Genomic DNA, 23,614 nt, shown 5'->3' with positions numbered 1-23,614 from the left:
AGGTTACAGTTCTTTAAATGACCCTAATTTTATAATTGCAGAAACGGAGCATAGTAGGTGAGGGAGTGTAGGTCCCAAGCTTTAGGCCCCTTGCTCTTGACTGCTACCTTCACTGCCATTGGTGAGCTCAGTGATCATGGCAGCTGAGGGTGAAGGCCCCTGACCATTTAGGACCTGTGTGAATCTCCAGGCTCGGGAAAAGTGGTACACAACATAGGGAAATGCCAGGCAGGACCCTCTGCAGCCTCTTCCTACCCAGCTACAGGACCCTGGACAGCCCCCACTCTTCTCACTTCGGCGTCCTCAACTGCCAAATGAGCTGGGGTGAACCAAAGGGGTCTCTAACTGTGGGTGGCATCACACTCCTTGTGCTGAATTTCATGGCCCTGCTCTCTCCTTGCTGGGGCCAGAGCCCACACAAGCAGAGTAACTGAGTAGTAGGTCTTAATATGTTGCCCAATTGACAGTAATCTCCAGACATCCACAAAACCAAACTCAAAGTTGAGGCATTGATCTAGCTACTTCTAGAGGTTTAAGTTTTTTTTATCAATTAGCTGTGTGACCCTGGGAAACCACAATATTGCAAAATAGCACAACAACTACTATTTGTTTGAGAACAGCTACTGTCAATCTATTAAGCTGTAATGCCAGGCCTTGGAGATGCAGTTGACATATATTATCTCACCTAGTCCAAATAGCTAATCGATTGATTGACTTAAAAGGCAGAGCCAGAGAGAAGAGGAAGAGAGGGAGATTGATTGATCTTCCATCTGCTGGTTCACTTCCCAAATACCTGCAATGGCTGAAGCTGTCTTTCATCACTTGCTGTCTTTCAGGCACACTAGCAGGAAGCTGAACTGGAAATGGAGTAGGCAGAATGTGAACCAGTGAACCAGACACTCCTATATGGGATGCAGTCATCCCAAGCAGTGGTTTAACCCGTTGCACCACAACACCTGCTCTAGTCCCAACTTTTAAGTAGTTTCTCACCTAATTTTTCTTTCAGATCTGCTTATTTATTTGAAATGCAGAGTTACAGAGGGAGAGAGAAAAAGAGATCTTCCATCCTCCAGTTCACTCCCCAAATGGCCCAAGAGAAAGGTCTGGGCCAGGCCGAAGCCGGGAGCCTGGAGCTGCATCCAGGTCTCCCACATGGATGTAAGGGGCCCAAATACTTGGGCCATCTTCCGCTGCCTTCTCAGGTGCATTAGCAGGGAGCTAGATTGGAAGTGGAGCAGCCAGTTCTAGAACTGACGCTCTATTTACCCGCTGTGCCACAATGCTGGCCCCTCAGTACTGTTAATCATCTCGTAAGTGTCATTATCTTCTTTTTGATGGATAAAAACAAAAAGTAAGTTTAAGGCATCATACGAGTTAAAAACCAGAGCCCAGCTGCCTGTTGCAAGAAAGTCTGTCCCCTTACCGTGGGGCTGGTCACTGGTTGTTTCCAAGCCTCTCTGTCCCTCCTGTAGATGGGCATGGCCATGCTCACTGGCAGAGCAGTTGTAAGGATAAAGAGTGCTCTGCCTACCTCGGTGCCCAGATTCAGTGAACACCTCACAAAATATTTTGCCACTATTTTAAGATTTGCGGAAATCAGTTCTGTCTGTTGGTTGATTATTATTCAGTCCTGTAACTTCTTGCACATGTTCGGAGTTTCAGTGTGGTGCTTTTTTTTTTTTTTAAGGAAAAGAGTTTATTAGGGAAAACTCAACAGACCAGAGGGAAGGGGGGAAGAAGGAAAAGAGGGAGAAGGGGAGAAGGAGAGTGTAAGAAAGAGATCCAGAGACAGAGACAGAGAGACAGAGAGCAGGAGACAGAGAGAAAAAGAGCCACATGCTCAGTCACAGGTCCTTTTAAAACTTTGCCAGGGGACGGCAAAGTAGGAAGGAAGTAGGAGCATCAAATCCCGTTAGGATGGGGGTTGGGCCACGTGGCCACCTGGCTTCTAGCAATGGCGGCGGGGGCTAGAGCCTAGGATGGTGTCAGGGTGTAGATCATGCCATAGATAAGACTGTGCCATTTTACTAACATTCCCCTCTTTTGTTTTTTATAAAGCAGGAGTTGTATGGGATTACATTAGTCCTAAACATCCAGGATGGGTAGAGGGACGATGGTCTGTCTTTAGAGCTACTTCCTGCTAACATGGGGTGACAAGGTACTCTTCGCTGGCACGGGGCAATGTCTCAAGCTCAGCATAGTGCTTTTTCACAGTGCAGTGTGTACAAGAATCCCCTGGAGATCTATTCAAATGCAGATTCTGATTCGTTAGCTCTGAGGTCAGGCCTGGGACTGTGCAGTTTTAACAAGCTCCCAGGCAATGTCAATACTGTAGGAGCAAGGACCATACCTTAAGTAGCAAGGACTAACAGCAACCTACCTTAGCTGCTCCCAATTTATTTTAAAGCAATCTAAGAACTTCAGCCATGTATTCATTCTCTCGCGCGCGTGTGCGCTCTCTCTCTCTCTCTCTCTCACACACACACACAGGCACACGCACGCACACACACACACACACACACACACAATGGAATAAGGAATGGAAAGTGAAGAGGGCTAAGGAGCATCGCAAAGCTGGTGGATTTGAGCAAAGTAAGACTGGATGGAACTGAATCAAGCTAATTAGCCAGGCATTGGCAATGGTGACTTTTCTCAAGGACATGCAAGTGACAGAAATCCCCACCTCCAGGCCTAATTACCCTGTCATCACCACTAGGATCTGCCTTCCGGAGCTCTGTATTCTTTATAACGGACAGGAGGAGCTGCCACCTTTTCTTCTTCCATGGCAAGCCCACCCTGAGGAGTGGAGTCCCCCTGGAGTCCCTGATGCTAGCAGGTTCCCCAGAGCCAAGAGGCTGGCCCTGGCCTTCTCCTCTCTTCCCTTCCTGGTCCATCTCCCACCTACAAGTGTGTGCAATACCCACACTCCTCCCTGCCTCAGACTCTGTCATCATCATCACTCTTATTTACAGAGCTGCTGTTACATTCTAGTGTCCTACAAATACGTGTTTTCCAGTCACTCACTACCTCCCCTTAGGACAGGTACAAGTTGAGTATGCCTTGTCTGAATGCTTGGGGCCAGACATTTTTGGGGACTTGTGCATACATAATGCACTATCCTGGGGATGGAACCCAAGCCTAAACATAAAAATCATTTGTGTTTCATGTGCAACTCATGCGCATAGCCTGATGGTGATTTGTGTGATACTTTGAGTGCACCTGCACTTTGGCCGTGACCCATCACGTGGGGTCAGACATGGAATTTTCCATATGGCATCCCGTTGGTGCTTATGAAGCTTCAGGTTGTGGAGATTGTAGATTGACAGACAAAGGATGCTCAACCTGTATTCTTATTCTGATTTCATGGAGGATAAAAAACAGGGCTCAGGGAGAAGTAGTCATTTCCTCAAGGCACAGAGCAGCCAAAGCGGAGTTTGCACTCCAGGCTGCCCACTCACACACACACACAGCACCTGTGTTGTTCAAGGGACAGACTGTGCAGTGCAGCAGGGAGGCTCCCAGCGTTGACTTTGGACCTGGAAGTCCAGGCTCGGCTGCCTGTAGCCTGTTCCACTCTGTGCTGTGCCATCTGGAACCTGCCTCATGTCCAAGTCTGTCTTTCCCGTCTATAACAGCCAGCTTTGTAGGGCGGCTGTGCACATCAGATGTGACCAGGAATGTAAGACCTTTCGCGTGAGGCCTGGAATGCAAAGCGCACTCAGTAACAGGAGCGAGAATTAGGATTAGTTTCGCTTCTGCATGCTGACTTCTGGAAGGCAGCCCTGTGCGGTTGTGGTTTAAGATAAGCCCAGACAGCATCCCAAATGGCACTATTCCTCTCCCTTGGGAAACCTCCGAGTTGCCCCTCGGCTGTGATGGGGCAGGAACCTGCATTGAGAATCAGACAGACTTGGCCCGAGCTTCCTGGCTGCAGCAGACAGGGCCTGAGGCTCTGGCATTAGAGGAAGGAGGAAGAAGCATTTGAGAGAATCCACAGTAGAGGCTGTCCTAGGCCGGAAGCCAGGGGGCCCAGTCGGCAGTCACATCGTAGCCAGGAAGCCACAGTCACTTTCCATCCCAGCACTGGCAGCAGCAGCAGCAGAAGGAAGAGGATATTCTCAGGCAGATGGCAGGCAGGTGGGAGCAGTGGGAGCACGCCATGAGCTCTCTACCTGGCAGGAGCCCCAGCCACTGATTCCCGTGGCCCAGAAACAGGTGCAGCCGACACCTCCCCGGGTCCTGTGCCTCCAGGCCCTGCAGGCACTGTTGGCCAAGACTTGGGCACAGCCCTCATCTCTCAGTCTGGGAGAAGCAGGAGCCAGGGGGCCAAGGCGAGCTGGGCTGCTCCGGGGCACAGTGGCTCTTAACTGAAACATCTCCTTCGGAGTGCCCTGCCCCAGAGGAACTCCCCCACCCCCAAAACTGCCCGCCATGGGGGTCCCCTCCTGGCGTAACATTGGGCTCACCTGCTGAACTTGAGAATAAATACCTGTGTCTGGACCTCTCTCCAGACCAATAAGCATGAGCCTCGAGATTGTCGCTTTCTATAAGAGACCTCATCTGTTGGCCACACTCCAGCCTTTCTTCGCCCTATTCAAGCTGTGGATTTTATTGAGGCCTCTGTGAGAGTCACAGTAAAATCATGTTGGCATGGACAGAATGCCCGGTGTGCGTGTGACATAACGTGCAGCACTCTCCCAGGAAAGCTCTACTTGACTTCTCTTAAGGACCCTGAGAGAGAGGTTTGCAGAGGTCAAGAGGTACATGCAAGGTCAAGGTCAGCCAAGCAAGAGATGGAGCTGGGTTGGAAACTGAGTTTGCCTGGACCCAAAGACCATGCTCTAGCCCTGCAATTTAGAGTGGAGAAGGTGTGCATTCCCAGAAGCAGTGAAGCGAGAGCCTGCACACTTCAGCTCCCAACGTTCCTCCCCTCCTTGCTGGGGAGGGCCCAGAGGCGAGGGCTCCTGTTGGCATGCCTCCGCAGTCTTGTCCCTTGCACCCTTATCTGTGCTTTGCCCCAGAGGATGCTGGGAGCTGCCAGGGTCTCCTGGGTGGGAGCAGCCAGTGGAAGCCTCCCTCACCAGTCACCTCTCCCTCTTGTTCTCCTCAGGGCAAGGACTGCAGCGTACCCATCAACACCTGCATCCAGAACCCCTGTCTGCACGGAGGCACCTGCCACCTGAGCGAGAGCCACAAGGACGGCTTCAGGTACCAGCTCAGCCCAGGTCTTCCCGCACCACGCAGGGCTCTGCGGGCGGACTCCCCAGGGGGACAGTGCTGGAGAAGCAGCCCAGGCGCTCTAGGAGTATGCAGTTGCAAGGCTTCTAGCCTGTGAGGGAAGTACTGCTACATCTCCCGATACCGACACGGGCCTGCCAGGGAGAAGCCCTTGGTCCAGAGTCACATAGGGAGTGAGTGTTGCTATTAGGACTCAAATCCAAGTACCTCCTGCCTACAGGAAGCTGCAGGTGCTGACTAAAGAGACGGCTGGCTCAGAGTCCTGCCTGCCTGGCAGTTGCACCCTTCTTCTCTGTATTATAAACACAGGTCGAACATCCCTGAGCAGAAATCCAAAATGCTCCCAAGTCTAAAACTTTCTGAGCACCAACATGACACCACAAGCAGAAATTTTATTTTTCTCTGAATTTCATGTGAGTGGTGACAGGCAAAATGTAGGTGCAACAAAAATATCAGACAAAATTACCTTCAGGCTGTGTGTCTAAGGTTTATGAAACATAAATGAATCTGTTGTCTAAACTGCTGTCCCATCTCCAAGATGATGTATTCTATAGAGATAAATGCAAACTATATGTATGCATATTTATCTAAATACACACACACACACAAATAATCCAAAATCTGGGGTGGGGGGGAGTGCAAATCTGAACCACTTCTGGTCTCAAGCATCTAATTTAACGGCTGCTCAACTTGTAATAGTGGTGACGGGCGGCATTGGTTATACAGGCACTAGCTACTCACGCACTCCCTCACTGAGCTCTGTACTCAGCCCTCTGTAGCAGGTAGCTAGTAGGCCCATTGAACAGATGAGGAAACCAAGGCACAGAGATTGACTTGCTCTAGGTCACATGGGCTGACACTGGCTCCTGAATCTAACCTCACATCCAGTCCTCTTTCCGCTCTGGTATTAAGATCTCAGGAAGAAAGGGGGACAGAAACCACCTAAGTCTTTCTCATCTTTCCTGGGAGTGAGAGGAGGCTTCTCCCCAAACCTCACCACCCCTCCCTGCTTCCCACCTTCCCCAACAGCTCTCACATGCTCGGTCTCCCCAGCCGGGGGCCCCAGCAAAACCAGACTCCTGGGAACCGACTCCCACACCAGACTGCTGGGAACCGGCTCCCGCAGTGAGCCAGCAGGTTAGGGAGCCACGCCTCAACAGTAAAGGCAGGGCCGTGCAATTTTTACCAAGCTCAGAATGCGAACAATTAATTATCAAAAGCACTCTGGCCGGAGGCTGCTATGGGGTCTGTGGGAGAATTCCAGCTCTGTGCGCCCAGCTCTGTTCCCCAGGGAACCCAGCCTGCCCGCATGCCTGCCTGCCAAGCTAGCCCCGTCAAACTCCCGCTCTTGAAGAGTGACAGTCAAGGCAGAGTTCATGTTCCTGCCTCCCTCCGTGAGCCAAACCACCCTCCCCCACCCGTCACCTAGAGCAGGAGTCAGTAGAAACCACAGAAATCTCACAGAGGCGGCCACACGGCCCCAGCCGGCAAACACGTCCAGGGCTGACAGCCTGGCTCTGCCCTGCCGGGCTTGGGAGGTGGCAGTGGCGGGGACAGAAGAGCTCCTGCCGCAGGAGACTGTGTTCTGCCGTCTCTGCTGGAAGCGCCGTGAGCAGAAGCCTCCCATTTCCATCCCCCGAGTCCCGCGGGGGTTTCTGATGCACTGGAAACATTCCTAGAACTTGGTTTGGGAGGAAGAGGGCCCAGGTCGACAGCAGCAGGGGAAGGGGACGAGCATAGCCCAGAGAGCAGGAAATCCCACGTCACACAGCACGTGCCAGCTCAGCAGAGGGTGGGGGTGCTCGTCAGGAGCTCTGCCCCTGTGGGCCCTCCTGGACTCACTTCCTAGGGCTCCCACTGCTTGCCAGGCCAGAAGTCCAAGCTCAAAGTGGCAGCAGGGCTGGCTCCCTCTGCAGCCCACAGGGCAGGGCCCCTCCTTGCCCCTTCCTGTCTTCTGGGAATGTGCTGACGGTCTTGGGCACTCCTTGGCTGCCTTCATCATCACGGGCCCTCCCCACGCCTCTGTGTGCACCTGGCTCCCTTCCTCACATTCGATTGGTGGTCCACCCTCTCCCAGTGTGACTTCAACTAAATAACACCTGCCACCACCCTGTCTCCCAGTGAGGGCACATTGGAGGCCCGTGGAGTGAGGACTTCACCATCCTTTGGGGGTGGAGGGCCATAGGTCAGCCTATCTCACCTCCTTAGGGTCCAAACCCTGGAAGCATCACCCAGTTGTTCCTATCAATGCTTCTCTAATCCTGCTGCGTGGCCTGCTCACAAGAATAGCAAAGGCCACACAGGAGAGCAAGACGGGAGACGGGGTCTGCTCTGCCTCCCCACAGCTCTCTGAGTGCTCTTGGAGTGTCCTTGACAAACCCCCCTGAGGTGTCCACCGAGGACAGGAGGGTCTAAAGCCACTTCCGCACCCTCTGTGCACTCTGCTGGCTACCCCTGCCCTCTTGGCCGGCCACCCACAGCCCACTAGTGGGCACTACCCTGGTTGAAGATTGAACTTCCCCTCCCTGACCTGCACCCAGCTGGCTCTGAAGAAGCGAAACAGCTGTTTTCATGAACACCCCGGCTCCCTAACAAAAAAGAAAAATGAGGAAGGGTCATTTTGCTATCCTGCCCTGAGCTCAGGCCCAAGCAGCCCCTGGAAAGGGGGTTAATAGGATCCTGGGGCTGCAGAAATGTAGCTCCTAGTGGTTTAGTTTAACTTTTTAAGCTACATCTCAAATCAGAGCAGTGTGTGCAAACAGAGGCCTGGAATTCCACGTGCAAAGCACGAGCACGCACTGATGATGGGGCCTAAGTCCCTGAGAGCAGCACAGGCCAGGAAGCAGCTAGATTTCACCGCAACACTTGATTAATCGGACGCACACTTCCCAGCCACCCCCAGGCACCCTGCAGCCCTCACACCTGCTGGTTGACCCAACCTGCATCTGCTCTGACTCATTCTGCATACCTCATTCTGGGGCGTGGCCAAGTTCAAGGGGAGCCAAACTACTTCTGTGAGAGATTTTAACACTCGAAAGACAAATGAAGGCCCTGCATCCTGCTGACCCAAGCCAGGCTCACCGGAAGCCCTCGGTCTTGGCAGGAGAGAGGTCCTCCCACTCCATCCCCTCCTGCCCATGAAGCTGCTGGGGCTCAGAGTTATAGGATTCATGTTGAGAGAAATGACATGCCTGAGCAGAGGTGGAGGGTGGGGATGGTTTTGTATAAAACTGAAGCTGGCCAATGTGTTCTGAGCGTTTTCTATGTGCCATGTAGCCCTGTGAGCTTTGCTTGTATAATCTCATTTCATCTCAACAGCCACCCAAGGTCAAACAGCTGCGAGGTGGCAAACCAGAATTATTCCCAGGAAACCCAGTACAGAGCCCGTGCCCTTGACCACGAGGCTCTGCTCCCTCCTTCCCCGAGATAGGAAGGCTGTCTTTGAGTGAAAACCCCACGGAAAGCGGGGGATGGACGTGGATCCTGCTGTCTCTCTCTGGCTGCCAGACTGCACCAAGGGCGGGCAGAGAGTCATGCCATGTCCCCGTCCAGCTGTGGGGGCGGGGGGGGGACAGTCATGGAGATATTGCAGGTGGGAAACGCCCCCGGGGCGAGGCAGCCAACAAGGGCCAGGGGAGACAGAACGTTGTCTGGGGGTAGGGGACGAAATGAAGCCGACCTCAGAGCCCCCTGAGGGTCCTCCTGCTCGGAATCCCAAGGCTTCCTGCGTCCTGGCATCTCAGACCTTCATCTGCAGACGAGATAATCCAACTAATTGTATTTCCCACCCCTCCCTCCCTCTCTGTCTCTCCAACCCACGCCACTCCCTGACCCCTGTCTTGCCTCCCCCCACCTCAATATGTCCCCAAAGCTGCTCCTGCCCACTGGGCTTCGAGGGGCAGCGGTGTGAGATCAACCCCGATGACTGTGAGGACAACGACTGTGAGAACAACGCCACCTGTGTAGATGGCATCAACAACTATGTGTGTGTCTGCCCGCCTAACTACACAGGTGAGGCTCTCCTGCGTGCACCATTGTGTGTGTAGCGGGGGACAGGGCATGGCTGGAGGAATACCACCTTCATGGCTTCTTCTGGGGAGGCCCCGTCCTTTCTCCAAAGACCACCATATCCCTTGAGGGGCTTCCCAAAGCCCCATTCTGTTGGCTTGCCTGTCTCCTCCACCACCAACCCCCGGCCACACACTAGCTCCTTGCCACTTTGAAACAGGCTCCCAGAGCTCTTGCAGCTGCGTGCTCATCCAGTTGATGGTCACTGCCTCCTGCAGGAGCCCTGGAGACCTAAGACTTACCGTGTGTTTATGCTTTGTTCAGGTCTAGTTCACTGCCTCTGGAAAGCTACAGTTTCCAGGGACTCTGGTAGGAGCTGGGGATGTGACACATGCAAGACAAGGTTCCTTCTTATAGGAAGCTCATGGTCAAGAGAGAAAGACTTGGATTCAACAGAATGAAAGCATAGCCTTCATAAGCCCAGAGCTCCCAGTGCTGGAACCTAACCCAGCCAGAGACCTCTGGAAGCCTCCTCTTAGGAGGCCTTAAAACACAATGTCTTTGTTTCCTACATTTACAGCCCCTTATGAGGACTTAAATACACCATTAGATGGTGAAATGCTACCAATTGTTGCAAAATACAGGTGACTTCGGTTTGACACCAACCTGAAGCTGCTGAATTCTTTAAAAGTATGACTCAATGGCAAAAGGTTGCAGAAATCCTGCATCTAATAATCCCCCTCTTCTGGGAGCTGCGTGACACAGAGTAGCCTATCCGAGGTGGTGACAGTCCTACCGTAAAGCTGAATTTTGTTGAACCCAGCAGTTCCCAAAGTGATTTGATCTCAGAACTTCCATCTTACCGCACTCCAGAACACCCTCACCAAGCCAGATGTCTTGTGTTGCACGAACCATATTTTAGGAAATACTAGCCTAAGGCAAGTAGCAGTTGAGGCTGGTGCAACAAAGGGACTGCCATGCCCTGCAGCCTACAGGAGCCTGGCTTTTATGTCAAGAGTCAGGCGAGAGGTCGAGGGATGTGGCCACCATCCCGAGGACCACAGAGAAGGCAGCTGAGCCTCTGTCTTTGCCCCTCAGACCCTGGGCCTTTACCTCGCCCAAAAGTCAGGGATCCCCAAGCACAGTCTTGAGACTACTGGAATGTGCCAAGGCCAACTGAGAAAACCACCCACCCTATTAACCCTGGGCCTTCCTGGGGTCCCAGACAACCCTTTGAGCTGGGAAAAGTTGCTGGTAAGTCTGCTAAGGCTTTGCCTCCTGAATGCCTCGTGTCTAGGTAGAGTTGTAGCTAAGAGTCACATTAGCAACAGGCAACACTTACTATATGCCCTACTACAGGCAGAGCCCTAAATAACCACTGGAGAACAGTAGGTCTCAGCCACAAGGGGCTTCTGGTCTCCCTAAGATGAGAGGACTCACTGTAGGGTTGATCACTGGCCCAGGGGAACCTGCCCCCTGCCAGAAGAGAGACAGTAAGAATCCTAGCAGGGAGGGAGCAGTCAAGAGGGGCTGCGAACAGGCTTTGTGAATGAGGAGGGCCTTGAGCCAAATCTATGGCAGGCAGATGGGCAGTGGGGAGGGGCTGGGGGAACCCAGAACAGGTGGTCTCCTGCCCAGCGGAGCCCCATCTGCTTCTGCAGGTGACCAGACTGACTCCTAGTGGGGAGTCCCTGGGGACCTCGCCTGCTTTTCCGTGTCTCGCCAGGTAACAAGGAAGAGAAGGTCTGAAAAAAAACATCGTGTCCTTTGCAGTCCTGACAAGGGAGGGCCAAACGTGGAGAGGGCAGGGGGCTGAGGGCTGTCTCCAGGTGTGTCCCCACTGTAGCAGCAATGACACTCTGGAGCAGTGTGTGTCGCCCATTGCTGCCAGCCCGCCCCAGGACCACCCTGCGCCCCATTCCCTGGGAGCAGTGGCTCTGGCAGCCTTGTCCTACCCCAGAGAGAACTTGCTGGGCTACAAGTGTCCCTCCCCTGACTTCACAGCATTGGAGGAAACCCAAAACTCAGACCTTGAAATCCTGCACACCTTGGGAGCTGCTGTCCCCTCCATGCTCCTAAAACACACGGTCAGCTGGTGCAAGCTCTCTCTGGCTGAGCTTAGAGGGCCAACCTGGAGTGTTTATGACCCGCTAGGCTTGCATTTTGCAGCACTGGGAACTTCAAAGGCAGTATATCCAGAAATCAGAACATCAAATGGCTTTCCTAATTCCTTCTTTGAAAAATCAAAGAGGCTGCTTATCTCTCACAGGTGAACTGTGCTGTTCAGCTTTGGCCGCTTCTCCAGGAAGCCATCTCTGACCTCCTGGGCCAGGTCATGGACCCCCATCTCTGTCCACACAGAGCGCCCCCTTTGGTGGCACCTAGGACTCTGTGCTACAAGCGCCTGCATATTTGAACATCTCCCTGTGAGGCTGTGCAGGGGGCACAGGACTGGGTCACCTCTGTGTCCCCAGCACCTGGCACGCGCTTGTCACACAGGAGTTGCTCAGTACGTAGCTATGGAGTAAGAACACAAAGGCAGGGAGGGGCCCAGCCCAAGGTCAGGGTCTGGCACCCTGGGGTTGCAGCTGCAGCTGCCCCTGAGCAATCAAGGAAAGAAGCCAAGTGGTGGCGCTGTGCCAGTGCGGTGCCCAGGAGAGACCTCGAATCTTCCACTGTCACTGCTAGGGAAACCAAGGCAGAGGCACTGGAGAAAGGACTCATGAAGAGGGAGAATTCAGGGTTCTCGATAGCCATGACCGCCTGGCTGGCTGGGTCTGGGCTTCTGGCCAGTGGATCCCCAGGACCCTCCCCAGTGCCTGAGTTCTCTGCCTCACTCCCGCCAGGTGAACTGTGCGATGAGGTGATTGACCACTGTGTGCCCGGGATGAACCTCTGTCAGCATGAGGCCAAGTGCATCTCCCTGGACAGAGGGTTCAGGTAAGGCTCGGCTGCACACTCTGTTCTCACGTGCTGCTCTGTGTCTGCCTCGGAGGTCATCTCATTCTCTCACTCTATCTCTTGTGAGTCTTTTGTGACCGGTCGCGGAGGGGAGGGCGGTGGCTGGAGCGAGTCTTGTGGGTTCTTTTCCTCAACTTAGTATAGAAATAAAAAGCTGGGAAACAATTTGCAAAGACGCAGAAAGTTTTATTAGAAAAGAAGCTTTTATTTGACAAGCAACAGAAAAGGGTCTGGTCCGAGAGAGCAGGTGGAGCGCCCGAGCGCGTGCCCGAGCAGGACGCTGGCTTGGAGAAAGTGTCCCAGGGTCTTACGGCTTTACTGACTTTGTTTTCATTGGGTCATTCTGAGGGGGTGCCCACTGGACGGGGGTTTTGTGTGCTGTATGTTGATTGGCCTGGGGCTCATGGAGATAGCAGGGGTCTCCTGGAAATGGCCTGTCTTCTCCTTAGGGGCTCAGCCCCCTCTGCTACCTCTGGGTGGAAGATTGCAACTAATTTGAAGGCAAGGTTTAAAACCGCAAGGGTTACACAAGATGGCCAGGGTCTCCTGGAGCCAGTCTGACTCTTCCCAGGGGCTCAGCCCCTTCCCCTGCCAGCTCTGGGTGAAAGGTTGCACCCACTGAAGGTGTGATTGACAGCTGCAAGGTCACACATGCAGCACAAGAAGCTATTAGTGGGGGAGATGGCGGTTGGCCTGGAGACAGGCTTCCTAGCCACAGCTGGCAGCCTGCTTGTGAAGAACATTCTACCTGTGTCTGAGGGGCCCACATGCCCCCAGCCCCACTGGACGGCCTCGTGTCTGTCAGTAGAAAGATGACAGAGGGACTGGCGCTGTGGCATAGTAGGTTAAGCCACCGCCTGCAGTGCCAGCATCCCATATGGCTGCCAGATTGCATCCCGACTTCTCTTCAATCCAGCCCCTGCTACTGTGCCTGGGAAGGCAGTGGAAGGTGGCCCCTGTGTACGTGGGCCCCCATGCCCACATGGGAGACAGAAGAAGCAGAGCAGCCCAGCTCCGGCTGTTGTGGTCATTTGGGGAGTGAACCAATGCATGGAAGACATTTCTCTCTGTCACCCCTACCTCTAACTCAGCCTCTCCAATAAATAAATAAAATCTTAAAAACAGAGGAAGATGACAGAGAGGGGAGAGGGAGAGAGAAAACAGAAATCTCCCTCCCCTTCCCTCTACTCTTCCCCTCCCTCCGACCAGCCTCTCTCTCTCTATTACACCTCTCTTTCCCCGAGCAGGGAAAGCAGACCCAGCCCACAGAGTGCAAAGGGCATTCAGCGGCCTTTCCCATGTACAGCCGTCACAGTGCTCTGCCCGCTGTGGCTACAGCAAGTTTGCCAGCTTGCGCACCTTGGTTCAGCAGCCACTGCCATTGGTGGAGCTGTCTCCATGGTGAGCAGTGGAGCCAATAGGAGCCAGGGGAGCGAGCCTATGAGCAAGTCTAAGGTGGATGGAGGGGAGGCCACCTCAGGGGAGGGCTGCCCAGTGTCTGTGCCTGAGAATGCAGTAGCCCTGGGGACACCCCCCGGGCTCTGGCTCACCCTTCCCTCCACCCTCTCTCATGAAAACCAGTGCCACTACCTCTTCCCGCAAAACTCCTGAGACTCTCACTTGGACAGGGGGAGCCCAGGACCCTGTAGCCAGGAGTGCGCTCCACATCCCCAAGGCTGCCTTTCCCATGCAGCTGCCTGCCTCTGCTCCCCAGCAGGCTCCGTGCTGGAGGGAAGTCAGGGACTGGGCGAAGCAGGCAGAGCCCGGAGCAGCTGGGTCCTCACAGGCCTCTGAGATGACCCTACCGTGCCTCCCCTTGAGACGAGGGCGCTGGTTCTGATGCCCAGTGCCCGGGCTGTGTGTCCTCGCACAGAGCGCTCACCGGCCACTTCTGCAGCCCAGGCCCTGGGTCCAGGCGGCTGGAGTCTGTGCAATTCCCAGCGTCGGGGCAGTGAGTTCGCAGGAACTGAGATGCTATGCTGAAAGCCCAGGGCCTCGGGGAGACTCAGAATCCTAGCAAGCCCAAGGCCAGTGACGTCCTCCCAGAGGCAGCCAGGGCATTCTTAGGATTGAGAACAGTGGGCGCTTCAGGCGGTGGAAGCTCTTGAACTTGACTGGGGTTGGGGTGGGGCTCTTAGACTCCAGAGCCACAGAGTCAGCATTGCTGGTTCTTGCCGTTGTCCCAGGCCGGCCAGCCCCAGGGCTTCATCCTGTGGAGGGCAGTGGGACTGTGAGATGCTTACGGCTCCTTTCCTTGGCCCTCATGGGCCTCCGGAGGGGGCGAGGGGAAGCTGTTGCGGGACGAACATTTGGAAAACAGGGACCTGTGACTCTGGAGTGCTCTGTGTCCCGAGGAAGAAAGAACCTACTGGAATGGGAAGAAAGCCACCCGTGGGGTGTGGGGGTGTAGTCAGCCTCCAAGGCCGGGGTGGGGGATTCAGAGGGGCTGAGGGGCCCTAGGGGTAGAGAAGGGTCTATAGTAAGGGTGAGAGGACATGACGATGTCTTTCCTCGTGTCATTTCCTTTGCTGTTTTGGCCTTGGCAGGGAAAATGCAGGAGGTGTACTGGGGCCCCTGCGTTTTGCTGAGACCAAAGGAAGCCAACAATCTGTCCGTGTTCCCATGTGTTCCACTCAAACCACAGCCCTTCCCTGCCCACCGCTGAGATGGGGTGGCTCGCCTGAGTGTGAGGGTGAGCAGTGCCTCCCACAAGCCTACCCCCCACCCAGGACTGGACTTCAAGTCAAGCCCACTCCCCACGCTAGATACTCTGAGGGGCCAACGGAGCCCAGAGCAGAGCCCAGCAGAGGAACCAGCAGAATGTGGGTGCCTTGGAAGGGTTACGAGTTGGCAGTCGGGTGCCTCGGAAGGTTACAGGTTGGCAGTCGGAGAATCTGAGCAGGTGAGGTCCACGTGGGGAGGGGCTTGCACCTGTGCAGCCAGCATGGAGGCTGGGCAGGCGTGGGAGAGGATGCAGCCTTGGGGTTGGGGACGCTGGCGAGCTGAGGCAGCCAGACCCCTCACGAACCTCAAGTGCCTGATCCCGGACACCTCACCCTGTCGCAGTAATGCCGTGTGAGTTCTAGGACAATACAGAACAGGAAGACAGCAGTCTAGCTTTCATTATCTGATGATGTTTTATTTATACATAATGTCTCCTGCGAGGCATCCTGGGGAAGGCTAGAGGCCAACTCAATAATGTTAGCTTTTTATTAAAATGCATTTACATCAGAAATCTTCCTCCCAGTGCAACACTCTGTGGTTTCATTCCACTCCCCTCCCTCCCTTCCAAACAGCTCACGTCCCATGGCAGCCTAGAGGGTTATTAACATGAGAAATAATACAGTCAGTGTGACCTCTGCCCAGGCTTAAAGGTGTTTATCCTTGGAGATCTCCTTGTACACTCTGCCTGCGAAGGCTCTGTGCTGGGCGCATAGCTCCCGCCCATCAACGGGTGCGGATCGTAATAAAACCACATCTCGCCATTACCGGCATCCCCTGAGAGCGTCCTTTGCATCAGGAGGAGTGCCTGATCATTGGACACCCAGCGTGTCTGTGAGGCACACGGGCAGGAAGCAAGCTGCCTTCACATGTGCATAGGGCGGGGGTGACTGCAAGTCAGTCTTCCTGGCTGACATCTCGGGTCTCGGCAAAGCCCAGAGACTTCCCCTGTCCTGGCACCAAGGCCATCACTTTGCTGCTTCCCCTCATTTACAGTCAGTAGCCCCACTCTACGCTACGGCTGGATAAGCCTTCCACTTGAACCAGAAGACAGATAAAGGCAAAACCTTTCAGAACGATACAGGTAAAGTCACGGGCTGCTTCTCTTTAGTCCTGGAGAAATGTTGTATAGGTCCTTGCTACTGGAAGAGAGATCTGTGAGACAGCAGCATTGGCATCACGTGGGAGGGCTTGTTGGAATGCTGAGTCCCAGGCCCCACCCAGCCTCCCTGATGAGGTCAGGGGCTGCATTTTCACCTGATCGCTGGGTGCTTTGTATACTTGTGAAAGTTGGAGGTGCTCCTGGGGTGGACAGGGTTGTTGCGTGAAACAGAATAGGAAGACATTTACCCCAGTCCCCTACTGCTTAGTCTGGGGGTGGGGATTGCATTCTTAATTCCTAATAAGGACCTCAACAATAGCCTTGAATTCCTTGCTTCATGGCTTTTATCCTGCTAAGTATTGGGCAGCCAACCCAGTGCTGGGTTGCCCTAGAGAAGGCCAAGTAGCTTGATTTGTTCTGCAGGTTCTTTTTAGAACCAGGAGACCCAGACACAGATGCCTGTCAGGGCCAGGGTTCACACAGGACTGGACATATGGACTGCACTGGGCACGTGTCTCCACGTGGGCCTTCCTGATGGGTGTTCTTGGAAGGCTGGTTGATCGTGAACCACAACAGGTGTGTTTGCAACTTCTAGTGCTGCAGTAGGTTATGTACTTAGAATTTGCCAAATACATCAAGGTGAATTGGTCAGAACTTGGCAGATTTTACTGTTATGGAACATGGGCCCAGGAAATCCTTAGATTCTGGGACTTGCTCCCCAAGGAACACTCCACCCCCTGGGGGTCTTGCCTAGTGATGAATACGCACCCAACAACACCAGGATCCACCTTGGATTCCACCCACTTCCGTGCACTCCTAGCAGGGGAGAGTGAGTGGAGAGAGGAGGGAGCACCATCTCTTGGCCCCTTATGGGACAACCTAAGTCTTCAGAGCCCGTGCACCCCTCTCCCTCCCCGTCTTCACCACCACCTCCCCCCGACCCCACCTTTGCCCTCTTCCTCTGATGTGGGTATGTTTTGGGTATTGCTGTTACTCTGCCTGGGAGAATTCAATGGTGAGCCCAAGGAGGTACGCAGGCTTTGTGGGAGGCAGAAGAGGCAGTTTGCTTTGTGCTTCTTTGTGCCTGTGGGTATCAGCCCCGGGTACCTTCCCGTCTGTTTCTGTGCTGAGATGTCAGTGCAGTATGACCCCAGACATGCATCTTCCTGGCCCACCCTCACGGAGGCCAGGTGTCAGCCGCAGCAGCTTTCTCTGGCTGGGTTTTAAACCTAAGCTAGCAAGGACATTGCTGGAATGGCGGATACTTTGCTGTTTAGGGAGGGGTGGGCTTAGTGTGCAGGGCCTGGGTGGGACAGTCACTCCTGTCCTTTCTCCTGGGGAGCAGGAGCCACATGTTAAAGGCTAAGAGATTGTGCCCTCTTGTCCCCATCAGAATCTCGGGGTGGGGTGGACAAGCAATAAAACACAATCCAGGGAAGTGCACAAGGCATCATTGTCTTTTTCACCTACATGTCATGTCCACCATTTACTCTGTAGGTCAGTTAACTTTATTTGAAAGGCTGGGGTACACACAGAGACAAAGATTCCCCATCAACTGGTTCACTCCCCAAATGCCTACAACAGCCGGAGCTGGTCCAGGCCAAAGCCAGGAGCCCAGAGCTCCATCCAGGTCCCCCATGTGGGTGGCAGGAACCCAAGTGCTTGAGCCCTCACCTGCCACCTCCCAGGACGCATGAGTGGAAAGCTGGAATGGAGTGAAGCTGGAACTCAAAGCCAGGCACCCTGCCATGGGCTGCAGGTATGCCGAGCAGTGGCTTAGTCACGGCACCAAACGCCCATCCCCATCCCAGTTAATTGTTAAAGCAACCATAAGAGGCAGAGCTCTCTACCACCAATCACGTTTAAAGAAGAAATGGAGGGGCCGGCGCCATGGTGCACTAGATTAATCCTCTGCCTGAAGTGCCATCATCCCTTATGGGTGCCAGTTCTGGTCCCAGTTGCTCCTCTTTCAATCCAGCTCTCTGCTGTGGCCCGGGAGTGCAGTGGAGGATGGCCCAGGTGCTTGGGCCCTGCACCTGCATGGGAGACCAGGAGAAGCACCTGGCTCCTGGCTTCATATCCGCGTAGCTCCGGCCGTGGCAGCCATTTGGGGAGTGAACCAATGGAAGGAAGACCTTTCTTTCTGTCTCTCTCTCTCTCTCACTGTCTGTAACTTTACCTGTCAAATAAATAAATAGAAATCTTAAAAGAAGAAGAAGAAGAAATGGAGACAGAGAGGAAACAAGTGGCTGATAGCTTAGGCCCGTGAGCGTGCACCATTCCACCATGGAGCCTCAGGGGTGACGCGGGTGCTCTCTGAGCTCTGCTTTCCTCCATCAGAGGACAACAGACCCTCCTGACAGGGCTCTGGGAGACCGCCTTGCCCACCCCAACCCCCGCCAAATGGTGCCCTCTATGCCTCTCAGCTTGGGCTTCTGAAAACAAGCTACACACACATGCACGCACACACGTGTACACATGTGCACGCACGTGGAGTAGACACAGCTTGATGCCAGGGACAAAGGCTGTAGATTGCCCGTGCCACCCACCAGTGGAGTCCGGCCTGGGGTGTCCCTGGTGTGGGGAAGCATGAGGGCCACCTAAAAGCTGGCACCAGCCCCCCAGGAATGGTCTCCCTGTGTCTGTGTTCCAGGTGTGACTGTGTCCCTGGCTACAGCGGCAAGCTCTGCGAGGTAGACAATGACGACTGTGTGGGCCACAAGTGCCGCCACGGCGCCCAGTGCGTGGATGCGGTCAACGGCTACACATGCATCTGTCCTCAGGGCTTCAGGTATGGCAGAGGGCACCTTGGAAAGGAGACGGCCCCGGTGGGCCAGCTGGCAGGGCTGGAGACACCGGCCCAGGGCAGCTCTGTGCAGAAGCCGGGCTTACGTTCCAAACCGCATCATGTCGCGCTTGGGCCTGACGCCACCCAGTGGAAGGTAGCCAGCTTGCGGGGCGGGGGCGGCCACACAGCCATGAGGGCAGAATCTGCTTTCTAGGCTAGAGAACAAGCACAGTGTGGTATCCATGGCAGAAAAATGGAGGTCATTGGGAGGGTTCGGAACCAGTCTCTAGAAGACAGGAGGCGTGACCATAAGGGCAGATGTCAGGACGGGGATATAAGGAAAACCCAGGCTTTTGTGTCCAGTTCCTGTGCTTGGGACTTGAACTGCAGGGGAGGGTGTGGGGAGAAGTGGGGGCGTGGCAGGACTCACTCACAGTGGGGTCCGACTGGGGCCAGGCCAGGGCTATCAGTACCCTCTGGCCAGCATAAACGTAGAGTATGCTGACAGCCTAGTGTGACTGTGGGCTGGAAGCACACATGGGGCTTCCGGGGCCGGTGTTCTCCTGGCCCCACTGAGAGCACCCGCATCAGACACTTTCTGGGCCCTACCCAGAGCTACTGAATTAACACTGGGCAGTGTGGGGGGATAGGGAAAGGGGCTGGGAGCCTGCACTTTTTCTAGATTGTGATAAAATACTCACAACATAAACTCAACCTCTTGGCTATTTGAAAAGGCACAGCTCAGTGGTATTGAGGTTGACATGGTCATGTGACCGTCACCAACATCCATCCCCAGCACTTTCTCATCTTGTAAAACTGAAGCCGCCCGTTAGCAACTGCTCCCCTCCACTTCCTGTCTCTCTGAAAGTGACTGCTGGGGGTGCCTCACGTGGCAGGTAGGAATCGCACAGTATTCCTCCTTTTCTGGCCAGCGTAGTCCCTTAGCATCATGTTCTCAAGGTCCGTCCACCAAGCATGGGTCAGAATTTCCTCACTTCAGAAGGCAGAGCAATGCCACTGTCTTATCAGACCACACTTTGTGCAGGCATTCGTCTGTCCACGGATGGGGATCTGTGCTTCTAACAGATTCACCCTAGGCCCTCTGCTAACATTGAAATCTGGGACTGATGCTCTAGGCCCACACCAATATTTTGGAAACAGGGGTACTGGGACTGAGAGGAGGAGGGGTCTTGGCCCAGGTGGTAAGTCCACTCCCATTCCCACTCCACTCCTTGGCCCAAATAACCATGATTGTCTCCTCTCGCCCCCCCCCCCCCGCCGCCGCCCTCCTTCCAGCGGGCTCTTCTGCGAGCACCCCCCGCCCATGGTCCTGCTGCAGACCAGCCCCTGTGACCAGTACGAGTGCCAGAATGGAGCCCAGTGCATCGTGGTGCAGCAGGAGCCCACCTGCCGCTGTCCCCCCGGCTTCGCTGGCCCCAGGTGTGAGAAGCTCATCACCGTCAACTTCGTGGGCAAGGACTCCTACGTGGAATTGGCCTCCGCCAAGGTCCGGCCCCAGGCCAACATCTCCCTGCAGGTGCGCCTCGCCCAACCCTGCCCTTGGAGGGACCCAACGTGTCCCCAGGCCCTGGCTGTTCAGAGAATGGCCTGGGTGTCCCACTGCAGCACCATCCACACCACTCAGCTTTGGGGGATCTGCCCAGCTCTGTCCGGAGCGTTCTACAGAGAACTCCTGACCAGCTTTCGCTGTGAACAGCAGCCCCTGCTCCTAGCGACATTCACTCATTCCTCTAGAAAGTTATGTGTCCACCTGTTACATGCCAAGCTGTGTGCTGAGCGGAGGGGATTCAGTGGTAGATGAGGCAGACGAGGCCTCTTGTGCAGGGCAGGGTGGCAAGGAAAGGGACAGTGACAGCCCTGGGTGCTAGAGGAGCATGCAGGAGCGGCAGTGACTCCAGCCCTTGGGGGAGCACCAAGGAGGGCTTTCCAGAGGGAGTGATCGCTGAGCTGAGATCTGGAGTTTGCATAATGAGGAACAGAGGTGGGGCGGGGGCTATGTGACAGGGAAAAGAACAGAAGGGGGAGGGAGGGGCATGTCCAGACTGCGAGATCAGCCTGTGCAAAGGCCCAGGGACACAAACAATAGACCGTCCTCAGAGAAGGGGAAAACCTATTTAGTATAAACCAGGTTCTTTTCTATCCAACTTATTTCAGGTTCCTTAACTTTGCACCTGAGCACATTTCTTCCGAACTGCATTTTTGGTCAACTTAATTGTTTTTCTGAGGGGGTGGGGTGAGCAGGGATAAGAAAGGAACAGGCCCCCTGCTTGTAGGTGAGCTTTACAGAAGGGACCCAAGAAACGCTGCTGCCAGCCAGTGAGTGCCCCCGGGGCTGGGCACTGCCAGGTACTGCTGGGCACTAGCGCGTGCTCTGCCTGCCGTCTGGTTATGGCAGCATTAGCCCAGGCTTAACGTGGAGCCTATGGAGAAAATCCTCACTTAACAAGGACCTTCTGGGCACCTCTATACTCTAGGCTCTGGGGTGGCAGAAACGCACAGAAGTGCAAACTGCCCCTCCTCGTGGAGCTCCCAGCCCGGGAGAGGCACACAGAGAAGCAAGTTCTGGCTGCAGCCTGTCCCCTCCCTGTCACAGCCACCCAGGCTCCTGACTACTGGATCCCCACCAGCCAAGTGTCCCAGTGTCCCACACACCCATCTTGGGATGTTCTGCGTCCCAGTCCTCAGGCCAGACCTGCCAAGGGATGGGGACCCATCAGAGAGACCCTCCCCCGCAGCCAGGAGGCGGGCAGATGAGCACCTGGTGGGGAGCAGCCTCTGCAGCCCATGGCTGTCCGCATTGGCGGGGCCCTGGAATGAGCTGGAGAACCTGTGAAACGATCTCGGTGTGGGCCCTGCCTCCAAGAGTGCTTCATGCGTTTGTTCTGGGGTGAAGCCCAGACACTGCCGTTTCCAAAATTGCCCCAGATGGCCCAGCACGGTGCTTGGTTTAGAGCAAACATTTAATTAAGTGCTGACTGTTAGCACGTTGGCGTTAGAAACTAGTATGGCTTGTTATACACAGAAACTTGAGCATCCGAGAGGACAGATGAGCGCCCGGGCCTCCTGACATAAATACAGTCGGTCTCCATAGCCGTGGGTTTCCCAGCCGCTGATCCATGCAAGTGCACCTTGAAGATATTTATTGCTGTCTGACCTGTAGAGAACCCATAGAGGCCTCTTTGTTTCCGTTACTACGCCCTCAGCAGCACAGTATGACGACAGTTCACGTGGCATTGCACACTGTAGGGCATTACCAGGCATCTGGGGAGGATTTAAAGTGAACGGAGCACGTGCACAGGTTCTGTGCAAATCCGGTGCCCTTGTACACAAGGCACTTGGGCACCCAAGGACGGCGGTGTCCACAGGGGGTCCTGTGCCCAGTCTTCCGTGAGGTCTAAGGACCCACTACACTGGGGCACTTCAAAAAGTCCCAGGAAACTGGGCCTTCAAAGAAGTGTGTGTTGGCACAGAGCATTTTCATATCCATAGTCCTTCCACAGTGCACGTTTTCCACAGGTTTTTGCGGGGCCCTCATATAGGAACGTTGGGTGCATAGTAGGTCCTCCGCCAACGGTGGCTGAAGTGGGGTGCTCAGTGGGCGGCAGCTTCAGTGTCTGTGGGGCTGGGGCTGTGCGAAGCAGAGGAGGGAGAAAACATGGACATGACTTCAGGTCCGGGCTGGGTCCACAGAGAGGACACAGTGGGCAGGGAGCCTCAGGGGAGCCCTAACTCACATGCTCTCTGCTCTGTCCAGGTGGCCACCGACAAAGACAATGGCATCCTGCTCTACAAGGGAGACAATGACCCCCTGGCGCTGGAGCTCTACCAGGGCCACGTGAGGCTGGTCTATGACACCCTGAGCTCACCTCCAACCACAGTGTACAGGTAAGGGCCGCAGCTCTCCCTGCATCCTCCTGCCCCCGCGCTCACAGCGACTCTGAACCGCCTTTCCTCACCTCTAGCCGACACACACACACACACACACACACATTTCTCCTGAAGAGACTGAAGAGCAGGGCTGGGAGGGAGAAAGGCAGGGCTGGAGGCAGTGATGGGAGGAGGGCAGGCCCAGGCGGGGAGATGACACCTCATTACCATAAGATAAATGGCCAGCTGGCTCCAGCGCAGGGAGTGGGGCGCTCCTGGGAACGAGGCTGCTTAATGAGATGCCCTTTGCAGAATGTCACCCTAATCTTCTGTTAGTTTAAAAAAAGGAAAACGGGGGTGATTAGCATGCAACTGGAGAGGAAGCAAGGGGCGGGCACTCAGGGACAGGGGGCGGTTCCTTACTACTCGTTGAGTGACTTCCAGACCGCTCTGAAGGAGGGCAAGGTGGACGGTCAGCCTGATGCTTGCCTTATCAGCTAGCTGCGACACTGTTAGGTCCCAGGCTGCCTTGCGCCCATTTCCTCCGGCTTCGTCTTCAGTGACAGCACAGATGTGCTCACTGAGCGCGTGGGACACTTCCTGCTTCTCGGGCAAATGAACACATGCTGAGCAGCCCCAGTCTCAAGATTCCGGGATCTGAAATGCACCAGGACCGAAGGCTTTTGAGCACCCGCGTGACGCGATGCTCAAAGGGTTTCGGATGTTGGAGCCTGTGGGATGAGGGATGCCCAGCTAGTCAAGTGTGTGCAAATATCCCAAAATCCACAAAAGAAAAGAAAACCCTCCAAATCTGTAACGCCTCTGGTCCCAAGCATTTCAGGTAAGGGATAGTCAACCTGCACTAAATAGCTTTTAGATGAAAAAGATACTGTATTCTTAAAGGTGAT

At 54.7% G+C, this 23,614-nt stretch overlaps 1 protein-coding gene across 4 annotated transcripts in view; it reads left to right on the top strand.

Moving 5' to 3' along the window:
• Positions 1-23,614, top strand: part of SLIT3 (slit guidance ligand 3) — a 642,447-nt gene that overhangs the window by 599,242 nt on the left and 19,591 nt on the right. For all 4 annotated transcript variants that reach the window (XM_002710368.6, XM_089335062.1, XM_089335061.1 and 1 more), the window contains 6 exons: positions 5,111-5,208; positions 9,110-9,249; positions 12,093-12,186; positions 18,684-18,821; positions 20,115-20,355; positions 22,594-22,724. In XM_002710368.6, the coding sequence (XP_002710414.4) occupies positions 5,111-5,208; positions 9,110-9,249; positions 12,093-12,186; positions 18,684-18,821; positions 20,115-20,355; positions 22,594-22,724 (842 nt within the window). The remainder of the gene's footprint in view (positions 1-5,110; positions 5,209-9,109; positions 9,250-12,092; positions 12,187-18,683; positions 18,822-20,114; positions 20,356-22,593; positions 22,725-23,614) is intronic.

Source organism: Oryctolagus cuniculus, chromosome 6 (genome assembly GCF_051225735.1).
Source record: "Oryctolagus cuniculus isolate XC-2025 breed Fujian yellow rabbit chromosome 6, ASM5122573v1, whole genome shotgun sequence".
NCBI lineage: Eukaryota > Metazoa > Chordata > Mammalia > Lagomorpha > Leporidae > Oryctolagus > Oryctolagus cuniculus.
Note: the sequence above shows the minus strand (reverse complement) of the source record. Positions and strands in the feature narration are given on the sequence as shown.